The sequence below is a fragment of the Cynoglossus semilaevis genome, chromosome 19 (assembly GCF_000523025.1).
Source record: "Cynoglossus semilaevis isolate Cse_v1.0 chromosome 19, Cse_v1.0, whole genome shotgun sequence".
NCBI lineage: Eukaryota > Metazoa > Chordata > Actinopteri > Pleuronectiformes > Cynoglossidae > Cynoglossus > Cynoglossus semilaevis.
Genome location: NC_024325.1, coordinates 528,763 through 544,982, shown reverse-complemented (window position 1 = coordinate 544,982; position 16,220 = coordinate 528,763). Strand labels below are relative to the sequence as shown.

The following is a 16,220-nucleotide window of genomic DNA, read 5'->3' as shown; positions in this document are numbered from 1 at the left end:
TTTTTTTTTTTTGTCTATTCAATGTAGGCAGCTCTTTGCTATATGTACATCTCTGTGACATAACACGGTCATTTCGATTGTTACATGTCTCAAGCAGCAAAAAAAAAAAAACAAGCCATAAAAATAAAATATGTCATTTCCTAAAAAGAGTGTAGTGTCTTCTTACGGTTAATAATAAAACAAGAATTAATCAATGGTACAATATGCAATATTAAGCATAAAAAACATTTGTAAGATATCAATATATACACTATTAAATAATTAATTAATAAATATAACATTACTTGCATCAACAGACCCCTCTATAAAAAGCTTGAATATTACATCGTGTTAAGAATATAACTCCTCAACAAAGTACTTGTGGGTTGCAAGAACTCACACTGAATTCCCCCAATGTGCGCGTTCAACTTTCTGTTCACTAGGGGGCAGGTAATACACTAATATGTTTGGGGCATTTGAGGCCAACGTTTGGTAGTACGCTTTGCTCCTCCGTGCCGTGTGGTGTCGCTGTGACTATTTTGAAGACCGCCCTTGGCAGTTGAAAATCCCGGAGAGCTGGTCCACGCTCGTCATTTAGTTTGGTAGTAGTAGTTGGTTGATCTCGTGGTCGAGTCTTTCTTAAGTGACAGCAGTTAACATCAAAATGGACGGTTTAGACGAAGGATCGATGGCCCCACAGACCTTCCTTTATGGTGAGAGAACACGCTTTGTGTGTGTATCCGTGTGCATCTGTCGGTTGGAGGTTTTTACATAGTCTTGTTTTCATTACTCATTCCGCGTATTGCGGAAAAATTAAACCAGATATATGTATCTTCAGCCGGTTGTCCTAAAATTATATGTGAAGTTACTGCTTTTATAGCAAAGAATGTGAAGTGTTCTTAGTCCTTTATATGCAGCATGAGGCTAACGTGCGTCAGTCCCGGTGAACAACGCGGTCATACACGTGTTTGACTACCAAAATGGCGCCGCCTCTATTTGAGCAGCATTCATGCTGTTAAACGTTAAAATTGATTTCAGTGAGCATAATTATTCAATAATGAGGTGTATTCACTGCACGGCTAAGGACAGAGTGGAATTTAAACGTGGTTCCGCTGCTTTGTTAGAAGCGTTTACGTGAATAAGCTAGCGTGTACAACTTTACCCTGAATTAGCCAATGTGATTGTAATGTCTTACTTTATGTTTCTCTGGTTGTCTCGAAATTATAAGGAACATATATTGTAAAAATATAACACATCCAATATTGCTCTGACCTAGTTAGCAGACATTTACGTTACAAGTTTAACAGACAGTTACGGACCGTTACATTGAATTTATTAGCCTGCCCTGCGTTGAAATAAAAGGCCGAAGAAAAGTTTTATTCCAACACAACAAATATGTATATATTTTTTATTATCACCATTATTTGAGATGCCAGTGCGTTATATTTGATTTCATGTAGAAACTAGGTCACTTCAAGGCTACTAATAAACATCGCTTAGAACCCATCAACCTTTTAAAGAAATAATTTAGGTTATTAAACTAGAATAAAATTGTAACAACCGACATGTTCCCTTTTTATTTCGTATGAATTGAATAATTTCAATGCCATGCGGCTAAAATTCGTCTCAGATTTTTTCTTGTATGACTCCCTCTTGTGTACATAAAATTATTGCAACGTGACCTGCCGGCTCTACATTACCTGGCTTGAACTCAGGGTTGATGGTGTTTGTAACTTGCACATTACAATTATTATTCGTTTTTAATAGAAATTGTAATTTTTTTTTTTTTTTGACAGGCTGTGTGCTGGAGGCTGGGAAAGAAGTAACTTTCAATCCCACGGATGATGACTTTGAGCATCAGCTTGATCTCAGAATGGTAAGTAACCCGGCACCACAGCAGGATTGGCTTTAGGCTGAACGATGCAGTAGGTCCCTGCAGCCATTGATATATATATATATCATACGGAAGAGGCTTAATGTTCAACTTGTCTGCAGGCTTGTGTGGACACCACCACAAAAGATGAACTTCACACGGTGGAGGTGGAAGGCCAAGACGTGGAAGGCGAGAAAGTCAAGGCAGTCCTCGTGTCACTCAAGCCCTCTACTCTGCCCAGTGTAAGTTGTGTACCTCTATTTAAAATATCCTCTTGGTGTGATGACAGAATTAACTTGTGAACTCGAGGTATGGCTTTCTCTGATGAGGTCTCTCGTTGCAGGTTTGTCTCGGTGGTTTCACAATCACACCTCCAGCAGTTTTCCGTCTAAAGGCCGGTTCTGGTCCCATCCACATTAGTGGACAACATCTCGTCAGTGAGTTAAAAAAAAAATGCAAACGCATCATGTGCTATATGTGCTCCTAGTTTGGGAGGTACTACTTTAAAAAAATATATGTATATTTGATGTGGTTCTTGTTCCCGGATGTGATTAAAATATAATGGTGACAGGTTCTTTGGCTGATGTTTCTAACCAATGAAGGAATGCAGCATAACAATTAAAATGTTAATTTTAAGTGATGGACGCTGATCAGTCTTTTGATGAAGATGATGATGACGATGAGGAAGAGGAGATGGAAGATGTGAAACCATCCAAGAAAAGACCTGCGTCCTCCCCTGCACTCAAGTCTCAGGTTGGTTTTCAAATCCTGTGTGTTTAGTCCTACCTTTCAGTTTCTTTGGAGATATTGTGAAAATTGTGGCAGGTTTTTTTATTAAGACATGTAGGAAAAAAGAACAGTTATTACTTTTTCGAAAAAAAATAAAAAGGAAAGGAATTTTGGTCTTTTAAATTTTAGTAATACATTATAACCTATTCTTGTTCTATCACTCCCTAAATGATATTTCACTTATTCTTAGTCTTTTGACATTTTATAAACGCTGTCCAAAGGTTTTCTCCTTATTCCGAAGGAGTTTTAAAAAAAATTCAAATAAAATAAAGAAATAATTTTAGTTACGTCATGGAAGAAAATATTGTCATAATGAACCCATTTAATAGCACATTTCTCTGTTCCACATCACTGATGCACACTTGAGTGTGCCCAGTAGGTGGCAGTAATGCATTTAAAGTGCGTTTAAACAGGATGTTTTCAGTTTTTGATAAAGTAGAGTGATGGATGCAGCAGTTATTACACATCACTTATGTTTACAAATAGATTCATCAAAAATAAATTTACATTTGTTAATTTTTTTAACTTTATGATTTTATGACAAGGTCTATAAGTATATGGGGTATTTTTATTCAGGTAACGTCAGTTACTTATTAAAGGCCAGCCATTTAGAATTGTACGTTTAGTCTGATTTGATGTCAATTCAAGATTTTTTTTTTTTTTTTTCCCCAGGGATGATGAAGATGACGAAGATGAGGATTCTCCTGTTAAGGTTTTTTTATTATTATTTATTTAGTCCATTTTTTCATTCAGTCACTCTGAATTCCGTGTAACTGACACTGCCCCTTTGGTAACTCACTCATTTTTACTTTGATTTTTATGTTTCCATGCGTGCAGACCAAGCCAGCAGCATCTAAAAAAGCAGCTCCCGTCCAAAATGGCAAAGGTTCAAAACCTGGCACGCCAGTTGCGAAGCAGGTACTCTTTCTTTTACGACGTTGTCCAGTGAATATATACTGTATGCCCTTGATGTAGTTGTCAAGATCATAAGAGATCAGTGTTGCGTGTCTTTGTATGCCTATAAATTGGACATTGTAAAATTGAAAATGAGTTCATTTTTGTCTCCTGATCGGAAAAGGCAGGAAAAGGAAAGGACAGGAAGTCACCCAAAAGCCCACCAGTAATCCTAACTCTTCCTGAGATTAAAACCAAGATAATGGAGGCAGTGAAAAAGGTTGGTGGCTACAATGTATGAACAATGATTTTTTTTTGTTGTTGTTGTTGTCGTCGTATAATTTATTGCATTTTCTTTTATTCCTACATAGGGGGTAACATTACCAAAAATCCAGCCAAAGTTTGAGAACTTTGTGAAGCACGGTTATAGAGTGTCGGATGCAAAGGTATTGTTTCACATTTTGCACTTGAACATTATCTTTTGACATTGTATCAGTGCTCATTGGTTTTAAATAAAGACCGATTTTATGTATGCTGTATGTGTAGTTAGCCAGCAGAGGGCACACATCATCCAAAAGATGATAAAATGACGTGTGTTTTTTTTTTTTTTTTTTTTTTTTAAATGACGTGGCAAAACCTAAAGTCCTTTTTTGTTTTTCTCCTCAGGATGTTGCTGAGCTGTGGCAGTGGAGACAGACCATGAAGGAGGCAAAATAACCGTCCCGCTAGCATAAATATTTTTTATTATATTTTATGATCTTTTGTAATTACCACCTTGCAAACCTCATAAATCCAAACTCGGCTCCATCGTCCATCGCGGACTGTCAGTCCAATTTCGCAGCTTCCTCAGATTTTGAGTTCTGAATAGGTAGCTGTGTCGAATTTCTGAGACTAAACTGATAAGTCCTCGCCTCATTAAAATTCGCAGAAAATTTCAAACTTTGTAACTAACACTTTATAAAGAGAAAAACATTTGCAGCAACAAGGTTTAGGAACAAAATATTCATTAATTGACAAAGTCCAATTAGCTTAGCAGAGAACCTGCTTTAAATCTAGTCACAAGCCTGTCGGCCAAGGCTTACGTCCACACCATGTTTAGTGTATACTACAATACACACAATGGGGAAAAATGCTGCAAGTTTAAGAAAGCTGTGAATGTTTGTTCCAAGATATACCAACTACTTCTGCATACGTGTTCAAGGTTAACCCTTCGCGTTGAGATGTTGAAACTTTCCTAATGAAGGGTTCCGTTGCATGTATTGTCCCAAGAAATACTTGTTCATGGTCATTTTCGTTTCTTTTTCTTTTTTTAATTCAATCTATCATGATGTTTAAATACAAATGTGGCTCTGCTAAAACAAATCATTCCATATTTGTGAGACACTTGAGTTTAATTTGAGTTTGGTTTAAATAAAGAAAAATAATAAATACTGATCATTGTAGTTGGTTGTGGTTGACACATTCATTACGGGCAAAGATGTCAATGTTTTCAACTAATATGATACGAAAGGAAGTGACGTAAGGGTTACGACTTAACTTTATCTTGAGGTCCATTTGGAGGACAAGGTATTTTGCCTATTCTATATGCATTTATTTGTTTAAAAAAAAATATTTTGCCCTCCAATTTCTTTTTGTACAGAAAATGTACCGAAATTGCAGAATATACCACCAAACACCACAAGGGGGCGACATAATCCAAGGAATTTTTAGTTTGTTGGCCATTATTTGTTTACTGACTGGAAGATGGCTTCCAGTCACTGAATGTTGCACAATGAATATCTGGCCAATATCTAGTATATATATACGTTAGCATTAACTATGACAACTTTATTCATTTGTGGTTTTCCCTTCCCACATCTGATGTGACTGAAGAATGTATTTACTAGTTTTTGGTGGCAGATTTAACACCCTATAGCAGCTCTGTCTCCTTTCTGTGGTCATTCCCTATGATAATCCCCCAATATTTTATGTTCCATTGTCTCATACCTCCTCTTCTGTTTGACCACAATGCTAGAGTCTCTAGGCCAGGGGTTGGGAACCTATGACTCGTGAGCCAGATATTTTGATGACTGCATCTGGCTCTCGGATAAATCTAAGCGAACACAATAAGTTATAAATAATTTCGCTATATATTCAAGTAAAACATTATAGAGATCAGTGTTAAAATAATCTTAAAAAAATATTTGTGGTGGCAGCGTACTCTCTTTGCATTGTTAAATAATTGAGGTAAAATCATCAGCTGGGTATCTCATCTTTTATTTCTGGCATAAAAAATGAAAACAAAGTCAGTCCACTTTGTAGCAACACACATATCACGTGCTGAAAATATAAAAAAAAGTTAATGATAAAATTAAAGTAAATAAATGGACCTCCTAATGTGCAGCTACCATAAGGACAGCAGAGCCGACTGCTACTCCCTGGGGTGCACAACTCTAATCCCCAGGGGTGTTGCATTTAATGACCATACGATAAGTTAGGTTTTTTTTTAAGTGGTGTGTAATGAACTGTTTTTTATGGCTCTCATGGAAATACATTTTAAAATATGTGGCTCTCTGCTAAAAAGGTTCCCAGCCCCTGCCCAAGGATGTTTTTCTGCCGTCAGTTACATGGATTGATGAGAAATGCAATACACTTTTCATTCAGTCTTTAAAGTCATTGATTACATTTTTTTTTATTTTATGTTATGTACAACATTTATTAAATCACGTTAAAAAATAAAAACTGACGCTAGTGCAGCACCAGGTGACGTAAATACAAAACATAATCAGAAGCCAAGCGCATTTACAGACACAATCATCAGCGCACACACAGCAAAACCAAAAACTCTTGGCAATATAGAAGTAACTGTTTAGTAAGTCAGCATTATGTATAAAATCAGATTTGGTATGTGAACGAACTGACAAATGTTGTGAATAATTTGTTCATATAAATAGGGAACAAACAAGAAAAGATTTACAATCAGGTGATGTGACTCCACTTGTTGCAGCCACGGACAGAAAGTTGTCAAATGACGTCAAATTACAATTTTTAGTTATCTCTTAACCTCACACACGCATTTGGTTACTAATTGTCATTCTTCAAGTTTCCTAATCTCAAGGCGCAACAAGATTTGGTTGTGAAGGTGATGACTCGTGTTGTATTTGAGTGCTTTACAAGTGTCAACCAAGTGGGTTGTACACCACTCTCCAGTTCCAGTCAAGGCCAGTAGCACAGTTGTACGAGTAAACTGCTAATAATTAAAACTTTAATGCGTACGTTAAAATAATAAAAACGTTACAGTAACATCACAGGGTAGCTCTGAACAAACTAAAATACAAAAAAAAAAGCCTCCTGAAATAAATCTCTTCAACATTTCGATCTCAGCTAGGCGAGCGTGAATGTCAAAGTGTTCGTCAGCCCTCTAGTGTTGGTTCCTGTTCCTGTTCCTGTTCTACTCAAACGTACTCCTTGCTGCTAGGTGGCCTGGAGATGGGATACTTTGGCGTGGCCGCCTTTCCTCCTGGGCACGAAGCAGCGAGCATCCCGCCTCCCACTAAAGCCAGGAAGGCTCCAGCCCAGGCGATGAAGATGGCAGACCCAAACTCGTACCTTGACAAACAGATTAACAATAATTAACAACAATTCAAGAGGAAAAGCCTGATTACAGCAAGTCATTCCTGATACCTCCGCCGATATATGTAGTTTAGGAGCAAAATAAATTAAACTTATTGAAAGTTTTTTTTTTTTTTTAACTATTCAGATCTCATAAAACCTACAAGTGCATTTCTCAGCATTCATATTCAGATCTCATAAAACCTACAAGTGGTAGACCCATTCAAAATGCATTTCTCAGCATTCGTGTACAATGACAGTTTGGGACCAAGTATGGCTGATCTAAGACAACTCTACCCCAAAAGGAATCCATAAACATTAGGACCGTGTTAAGCAACTTTTCAAATAATGATGCTTGGGTTATGTCTGGTCTGCAGTCTGTCACAATACTTTACCATATTTCAATAAGCAAGACTAAAATTCAAAAATATTCTTGTGTTTCTTTTTGATTTTCCTCAAATACTAATAGGAAAAGTGCATTTGAGGATTTGAAGGAAACATTGATACTGTATTTCTCTAGATCATCAAACGTGCGCATAACTTGATAAACACACTGGAAACATTGTCAGGGTCTTACTTGGTGTTGACAGGAGTAAAAGGGTTGTAGAAGGCCTGGACGATGTCGTGGGTGTACCAAGCGCAGGCAACGATGGCAGACAGAGCTGTAGGAGCACAGAATTAAAATACTGTTACAAATCCAGAGCTGGACTGAAACTGGCTTGAAAGACCAAAAACAAGCGTCTTACCTCCAACTAGGATGATGATGCCACCAGTCATAGCAATTCGGGACTTGCGCTGCTTGTCATCTCCGCCGCAGTTGGTGCACTTCATTCCCATGCAGGCTGCGCCCAGGCCAGCCACCGTTACAATGATACTGACAATCATGAGGGCGCGGGTTGCCTGGAGAGCACCTGGATAGAGAGATAGGATTTGTCAAATACAATTAAAAAAATTAAAAAAAATACACACATCAGTTTAATGTTATTTTACTGATAATAAAAAAGGACCAACTTTGGTTATTTTACTGATAATAAAAAAGGACCGACTTAAATAAATGGAATCTTATTAAACCACCATTTATTACATATTGTTTATTTTACTTTTGCTCTGTTTCTTTTACACTATTTCGCCGCCACTTCCTAGAACAACATTTTACTATAAAGCGGCTCTAAGCAGAAGAAACTGTGTGCGGAAGGGGAGGAGTGGAATCGCGGCAGGTGGGGGTGGGGTTGTGACTATGTGGGCTTGTATGCAAGTTTGAAAACAGGTCTGACTAGGTTTCAGGTTTCAATTATGTGGAAGACACTCCCAACTTCAGTCCACCTCTCACACGGCAGGTGGACATTTTAGAAATCCGTGCATTGCTAGAATGCGAGGAATGCCTAATTAGACTTTAACAGTATTTGTTTTCTCTTTCTTTTTAAAGGATTGTGTCTGTGTTAAAAACATCAAGTTTGTATGAGACAACTCTGCTATAGGTGGATTTGAAAAACAAGTAATCTGTGCACTGACGTGTACGCGACAGTTGGAAAAAAAAAAAAAAAAAGGAAAAACGGTCAATCTGCCACTGACCCAGTTACCTACTATGGTGTTGTAATTTCAGACAGAAAGATTAAAGTCATAAAGATGACAACAGAAAGACAGCTTTGACAGCTAGATTTTTTTTTCCTCCACAACTCTAGATATTGGACTCACTTGCCAAAGTTTCAATGAAGATCGGACGCCAGTCCTTGTTAGATCTGACCTTTAGTGCCCATTGTAAGCAGGATGACTGTTTGACATGCTACATTAACTTCCTATTTTCACACAGATGTCATTTTACATCAAAGTATCCAGTAGTTTGGCTGGTTTTAAAGTAAATAAGAATTAAAAATGTATTTGTATTTTGTGCCTTACTTTGGAATATTTTGTACATACGTTGCTAAGTTTTCAGTTGGCAGCGGGGGAAAAAAATACTGACATAAATATATATATATTAGTAGTAATTTGTCTATTCCCATGGCATACAGGCTCAAAGAGAACTGGTTGTTAGGCATGTTGTCTAAACAGTACACACAAATACAGGTCTAGTCTCAGAATACAGGTGTTGTCCACAAGAGGCGACAGCAGTCATTGCTGATGCACACAAAATAAATGAACAACAATTGGGAAATACAATTCTGAAGAATTGGTGAATAGAAATGCCTTAATACCGCCCCCCACCCATGGTGAGTGGATAGGCCTTCTCCACACCAGTTTAAACACAGCTTTATTTGAAGTCTGCGTGTGAAAAAAGGGAAGTTAATGTGTGACAAAACCGGTTGGCCCAAGTCACAGTAATCTTGTAACTGAACACAAAGGCCTAAGGGAAGGGAGGGGGGGTTGTGTCACTATGAGGTCTGCAACGGTTTTGTTTAATAATAAATATTAAAACGGTACGAATATGAAAACACACAAACAAAAACCACCATAACTTTTTTTAAAAAAGTTCGTCATTAAGTGTTTGTTCCACTTACTGTTCAGCTGAAGGATGGAGTCATAGACCTTGCACTGGATTTGGCCTGTGCTTTGAAAGGCACAGGACATCCACAGTCCCTCGTACATGGCCACCGCTGTAATAATGTTGTCCCCGACATACGCAGACATTTTCCACTGCGGCATAATTGTACCAACTATCAATCCAATGACGCCCAAAAGCGTCAGGGCGAAGCCCAGTATCTGCATACCCGAGTTGGCCATCTTGTCTTCTCTCCTCTTCACTACCTGAAACGATGTCTGCTAATTGCCGACGTCCACCTGCTCTCAAGGCACGAACGATAAACTTCGGTTCTTCTGACAAAACGTATCTGTCGTGTAATTCCTGGGCGTTTTATCAACAAATCGTAAGTAGATTGTAATATATAGTGTAAGCGCTTCTCTCCAGGTTCCCAACGCACCTGTTCCTCGACCGCACCTTGAATACGGAGAAAAGAGCGGGGACGAGCTTTTTAAGGCGGTTTCTGTTACAGGTGGGTGGGCGGGGACGCGCACGCAGTTTCGGCGGTGGCGGCGTACACCTGAGGTTTCATGACGTCAGTCTTTCCGGAAACTGAACAGCACAGACAGAGCAGCAGTTGTAAAGAGAAAACAGAAGTTTCACAGCAGCATGTGTAAGGCAAACTGCTCAAACTTTTTAAGTATGCGCGGTTGAACCCGTGAACCCGTTTGAATTGCATTTACAAAATTCGAAAAACGTATTGTTTAACTCCTATTCTGACATGCAAATAAATGTGAACAACCCGTACATGTACATAGACAGATGTTTATACTTTGGCATATTGAAACCCACACCGAGACTGATGACTCACATGACAACAAGCCCCATCAACAAGTCCCAGCTCAAATGACCTGCTCACAAACTTGAACCAAAACATTCTAAATTAATTCATTTGTAAATAATATACAGACCTTTAAGTAATTGTGTTACATAAAAAAGTTACTACTTCAATCATGTGTCTGTACTTTATACTATACTATAATATACTATATACTTACATGCAGCGAAATTTCGGCATTACAGAACCTTTGAATCAATAAAAAATAATAAAAAAAACTTGTTTTAAAGTGAGTTCAATAATGAACACGTCATTATGCTTTATAGTAGCAGTTCCTTTGTCCAGATTTAAAGGTATTTTATTTTGAGTTTCCACTTGTACCATAAACTGTATGATGTTCATATACCCGACTACAGTGTAGAATGTCTCATTATCATTAGGAATACTACTACTTCAATACCTGAGAAGATTGAAAATAGAGTGCTTGTCATTGTAACAGAAAACATTATAAGAACGACATACAGCATAACATTTCACTGGGTGAAATGCCTAATGAAGATTTAATGGTCTACTTGGGTAATTTTGTGGCAAATGATTTGCCTTTTTTCTTAATTTTGGACTTCTGGTACTTTATACTACTATGTCCAACTAGAGTCATCCTTACTGAAGTGAAAAACCTAAATCTTCCAAGACCTTGTTTTTTCAGTAATAATTCGTATACTGTTTGCATTTAACTCATCAGTGTGAAGCATAGAAACCATAAAAACACAGGGCAATCATATATGTTTGTTCATACCCTCCAAAGTCCAGTTGAATGTCAATACTAGAACCAGTGTTAACCACTGAAACAAACGTTTAATTGTCATCACCCTGAAAAAGAAGTGGTTTAAACTTTTGTTTAAACAACTTCCCTCTTCTGAAAATGAGGATCTCTGCTCACACAAAATTTAAAAACAGGACAAAACCTAAATTATTTGAGTATTTTATGGGGGACAAGATAGATAGATGGGGAATGGTGAAATTATGGTAAACAATACCATAAGAAGAATGTTTTTTTCTGAATAACAGTGCAGGTTTATTTACAGTGCACAAACATGCTAAGAATGCAAACAAATGACACAAGACAAAGGAAACGAACAAAACAAAACAAAAAAACATGCAAACAAATGACACAAGACAAAGGAGACGAACAAAACAAAACAAAAAAAACTCACTAATCACACATGCAGCCTAACCTCAAGCTGCTGCAACATAGTACTTTCAATTCTGTCTGTTACCATCTCATCACCAAGTTCACCCTTTCAATGCCACCCCAGTAACTGGATAAATGGTTGATCTTATTATGACAGGGTTGACAAAGGAGTTTTGCAAAATATAATGGGAATATCAGAAATATATACATGATTTCCCATAACAAAAACACATAACCAAAAACTACACCTATGTCCACACATCTATAATTATGACAGGGCACCCTAAACGTTTGAACTGTGATATCAACGGATAAACAGATAAACCACCATTCCCAGGAAATCCCTATACCAAGATGGAACACAAAAGCAGAGCTCTCCCATGGTTGCTGCTTCTACTGGGACACTTTATGCTACCGGACTAGAAAGTGCAACCGTGCGACGGTGAGTACGTGTGTGCTAACTTTCTGCTGCAACAGTGGGTATCGCGCTGTCCGATATGATGTTGAAATAAATTGATTTTGTGGGTAATTTACTATGTTGTGGTTGCTTGTGTGCGCTTGTTTATTTTTTAAGCGGTGCAGCGTGTGGTTATGTCCGCTGTGCATTATGGGTAGTGTAGTCCGTGTAAGTTAGGCGCTATTGTATTGTGTGAATGTGTATTTGGTTGTGACAAGTGTATACTTGAGTTAAATAAATAACAATAATAAATAAACACCCATGCTATTTTCGATTAACATTTGAAAAGAAGGGGCAGTAGCGTCACGCAGCAGTTTGAGATTCAGTTTAATCTACTGACCATTGTTTCACAGTTCAAATTAAAATGGGTGCTTGAAACGCTTAAAAAAACAAACAAACAACGGCAATTTTACTTACAAGAACTTTAACAGAAAATTTAAAAAAAAACATACAATAATGATATTAACAGGTAAACATTGTACAAAAAACAAACTGAAAGTATCACTGTGGTTGTCCTTGTGCATATGTGTGTTTGTTAGGGTGTGTACATGACTGTGTGAACCATTTGATAGGCGGTGATGTAAAACGTCCTATTCATTCAACTGAGGAAGTGCAGACGGACAGCGTCATTTTTTATTCGAGGTGTGCTGTAATCACATGACAAAGATTTAGAAAGCCCCAGCCTTTTTCTTTTTCCTTTTTTGTTAGTCTTGTACGTTTTACAGTAGTTAGCAGATTTCCTAAAATTACTGCTGAGTAAACACGAGAAACGTTAGATTTTACATTTGATATTTATGTGAATAATAAGGTAAAGAGTGTACATTTAAGTCTGGTGTAGTGAAAACCGGAAACTGTCTATATGCCACAGTTGTAGTTGAAGCAGTCACGTTACCAGTCAAACAGGTTTTGTTATTGCTGTCTGTTACAGCCCTATGTACAAAACATTTAACATTAGTCTTAAAGGAAGAACAGGGGCTCGACACAGTTGTTTATTAATTCTCTCAAGTTAACTCACTCTCTGTGACTGCGCCTTCATATTTACACCTTCCCTATATTTGGGTTTAAAATGACTATGAAACTTGCGCAACGTTGCCTATTTTCGGAATGATACTGAGAGCAACTCCTTGAGTCATCACATAGGTAGGACACATGCAGCAGCTGAGCAGTATATGTCGTACTTGTCATGACTCACAGGGAGACAAAACATGACACTGGCAGAAACCAATTTTTAATGTTTATGCTGCTCCACTGGGTGTGGTCTTTTACAGTGAGCTAGGTGTTTTTCTTTTTCTTTTTCTTTTTCCCCCCATGAAGCAGACATTGGATTGGACTGTATCTGTTGAACTTACTCAACCTTGTACGTAACTCCGTGGTAATACTACAAAGCCACTAAAAAGTATTTGTTTGGATAAAACGATTAATAATAATACATATACTTTATAATAGACTTATCCACTAAAGCAATCGTTAAACACGATTTAATTCACCACTTTCATATTAAACCGGACGGATTAACGTTATCAAAGGGGACACTCCTTTCACAAAGTGTGTGTGTGTGGCTTCGTTTCAAGCCAGTGAAACAGAAGAAACGTTAACGCAATCCAAATAAACCAATCGTCCAAGTATGACACCCAGTGGTTAATGTGTATTTGCACCAGTATGTGAGCAGATTATTTCTCGGAATAATTGCACCTGATAACGACATTGCGTACATTTAAAGATAAAGTACATTAGATTAAAACACAAACAAAGAAAAAAGAAATATTAAAGTTAAATATTTTTATTATGTACCTTTGTTTAAAAATATCTGTATATTTTAATTAATTAAAAATAGTTTAAAAAATACAATTATACCTTTGTCCATAGGGTTTAAAAACTAAATAAATGTTCCAAAATTATATTTTAAAAGGGTAGTCTTAAATTTGTGACCCCTTGGGGTGAGGGTAGGTACTGCAGTTATACTTTAAAAAATTGGTTGATTAAACAATTTTAAATTTTTTAGTTTATTATTGACTTCCCATAGAGAAATCCTGGTCCATCATCACTGATGTGCTTTGTTAACCAATGGCGTAGTGGTGCTGTTTGAAATATAAAGGAAGATAAATATGATCCTATCACCACAAATCTAAACTTGACAGCCACCATATTTCACATTGTCATCTGTGAAATTATATTATTTATGGTGCGATGATTTCATTTTTCCTCAGGCATGATCCATCAGTTCCTAATCTAACTTAAACACTCCTGGTTGTGTTCTAATTGGTTCATCATCATTTGTATTAATCTGATGCTCTGATGCTAATCTCCACGAATGCAAGGCGCATTTTATATTTCCAAGGTTGTAATTTTCACACATTTCTATACATAAATCATGCAAGAGCCAGTAATGGAACATGTGATTTGTATTCTAGTATCGTGAGAGCCACATTTGACCTAATGCTTTAATCCCCATTTGCTGCATTGAGAAAATATGGAGCTCCATTTAGTCTGTGCGTTGAATAACAAGTCACTTCATCACGAGAATTTGAGAGATGTAAGCGCTGTCGGACCCTGACAGGGTTCACAGCATAAAGCACAGCTCATTATGAAAGTCAATGACAGCTCACAGAAAAGCAATAGCTGTTTAACTTCTTGTTCTTAGGGTCAATCTGATCTTAGTTTGAACTTCTGTGGAATATCGCTATCATCTATTCCATGATTAGCATTGAGACAATGTAATGCCTAATTGGTTACTGGGATGAAAAACTGAAGTAATTTACCATCTATATCTATGTGATAAGCTTTGATTGGCTGACAGGTTGCCTATATAAGGAGAAGAAGAGTGTGAACTAGTTGTCGTTGTGACACAGCACACCACTGCACACTCAGAATTCAGAATAATTTGGCAGGTTGGCTTCAAACCTGAAACCTTCCGAGCCCAAGTCTGCTTCTTTAACCACTAATGCCCTGTATAATAAATATATAAATATACTTGTACTTTTCCGCATGAAAACAAAGGGAAAACCATGGACTTACTGTTATTTATAATTCATCGTGTGATGATAATACTGGTCCGGCCCACGTTACACCTAATTAGGTTGTAAGCAGCCCGTTAACCAAAATGAATTGCACATTTATTTGTTAGATAAAGGCATGAACTCCCACCAAATCAGACGCAGGACTTCAGAACAGGTTTGCACGGAGTACATGTCAATAATTTATATAAAGGTACTTCAAAAAGAAAACCTCTTGACTTTGAAGTCCTAACGTTTGTAATTCATATCTTCCCAACTTCCACATTTCCTGTTCCTGCAGCTTACAGCCTGTTTAAGATGATGAACAAATCAGCAAATGGCCGTCCGCGCGCAGACCGAGTCATTTTAATATTCGAAAAGGAGACAAATCACAGGACACGGCTTATAATCATACAAATATATGTGATTTAATAGAATAATATTTCAGAATAAGACTCCTCCTTTCAAGTCACGTAGGAGATACTGAATAGAAATATACACAGTTCCGATCGCAAAGAAGGTCGCCGGGTGAATCATGGGCTCGATGCTGAGTGTGTCTTATCACTAATAAAACCAATAACGACGTGCATGGTTTAAAAAGAAGTTCCACATCAGTCAAAGAAAAACAGTCATTGCAGGCAATGATCGCCCGTGTGGTTTGCAAACCGTGATAATGGTTGGACTGCCCTGTTGAATTTCAAGTGAGTTCAAATTTTTATATATTGCTGGTCTTCTTTCCCACTGCGCTGCTTCAACAAGTGCTAAAAAAAAAAAAATTTGGCAATTTTGACCTGCTTTCTGTGGTTCACTACTGCCATGGCTTCTATGTTGTTATGGCTTTTAATTTTTTTCTTTTTTTTTTTATTAACCGATTTTTTTTTGGAAGACATTTGGCGAACAAAAGCTCATGACAGCAGGAGAGTGAAAATGTTCTGGAAGACTTCAGACCACTGAGGTGGTTGGTGTGTTTGAGTGGACAGGACACGTTTGCTTCAGATGCTGTTTCCCAGTTTCCCCCTTGAATGATTTACATTTTTTTTTTTATCCAAACATGCAGAGAAAACACAGCAAATGGGGGAGGAGGAGGAGGGACCGGGGGGGGGGGCGACAACAGCTGCTCTGTTTGTCTCCTACAGTAGGGGAAAAAAAAATCTAAGCA

General features: G+C 37.5%; 2 protein-coding genes across 2 annotated transcripts; one reads left to right on the top strand and one right to left on the bottom strand.

Annotated features, from left to right (window-relative positions):
* Nucleotides 1-534: 534 nt before the first annotated feature.
* On the top strand, nt 535-4,893 carry npm1a (nucleophosmin 1a). Its single transcript, XM_025065518.1, has 11 exons — nt 535-692; nt 1,776-1,855; nt 1,975-2,094; nt 2,196-2,289; nt 2,490-2,626; nt 3,218-3,222; nt 3,314-3,353; nt 3,479-3,559; nt 3,720-3,815; nt 3,907-3,981; nt 4,202-4,893. The coding sequence occupies exons 1-11, from the start codon at nt 644-646 to the stop codon at nt 4,250-4,252; spliced, it is 828 nt and encodes a 275-aa protein (XP_024921286.1). The 5' UTR covers nt 535-643; the 3' UTR covers nt 4,253-4,893.
* Nucleotides 4,894-5,777: 884 nt separating this feature from the next.
* LOC103394751 (claudin-7-B-like) lies at nt 5,778-10,086 on the bottom strand. Its single transcript, XM_008332185.3, has 4 exons — nt 9,622-10,086; nt 7,873-8,037; nt 7,704-7,788; nt 5,778-7,123 (listed from the first exon to the last, which is right to left on the bottom strand). The coding sequence occupies exons 1-4, from the start codon at nt 9,842-9,844 to the stop codon at nt 6,970-6,972; spliced, it is 627 nt and encodes a 208-aa protein (XP_008330407.1). The 5' UTR covers nt 9,845-10,086; the 3' UTR covers nt 5,778-6,969.
* Between the last annotated feature and the right edge of the window lie 6,134 nt (nt 10,087-16,220).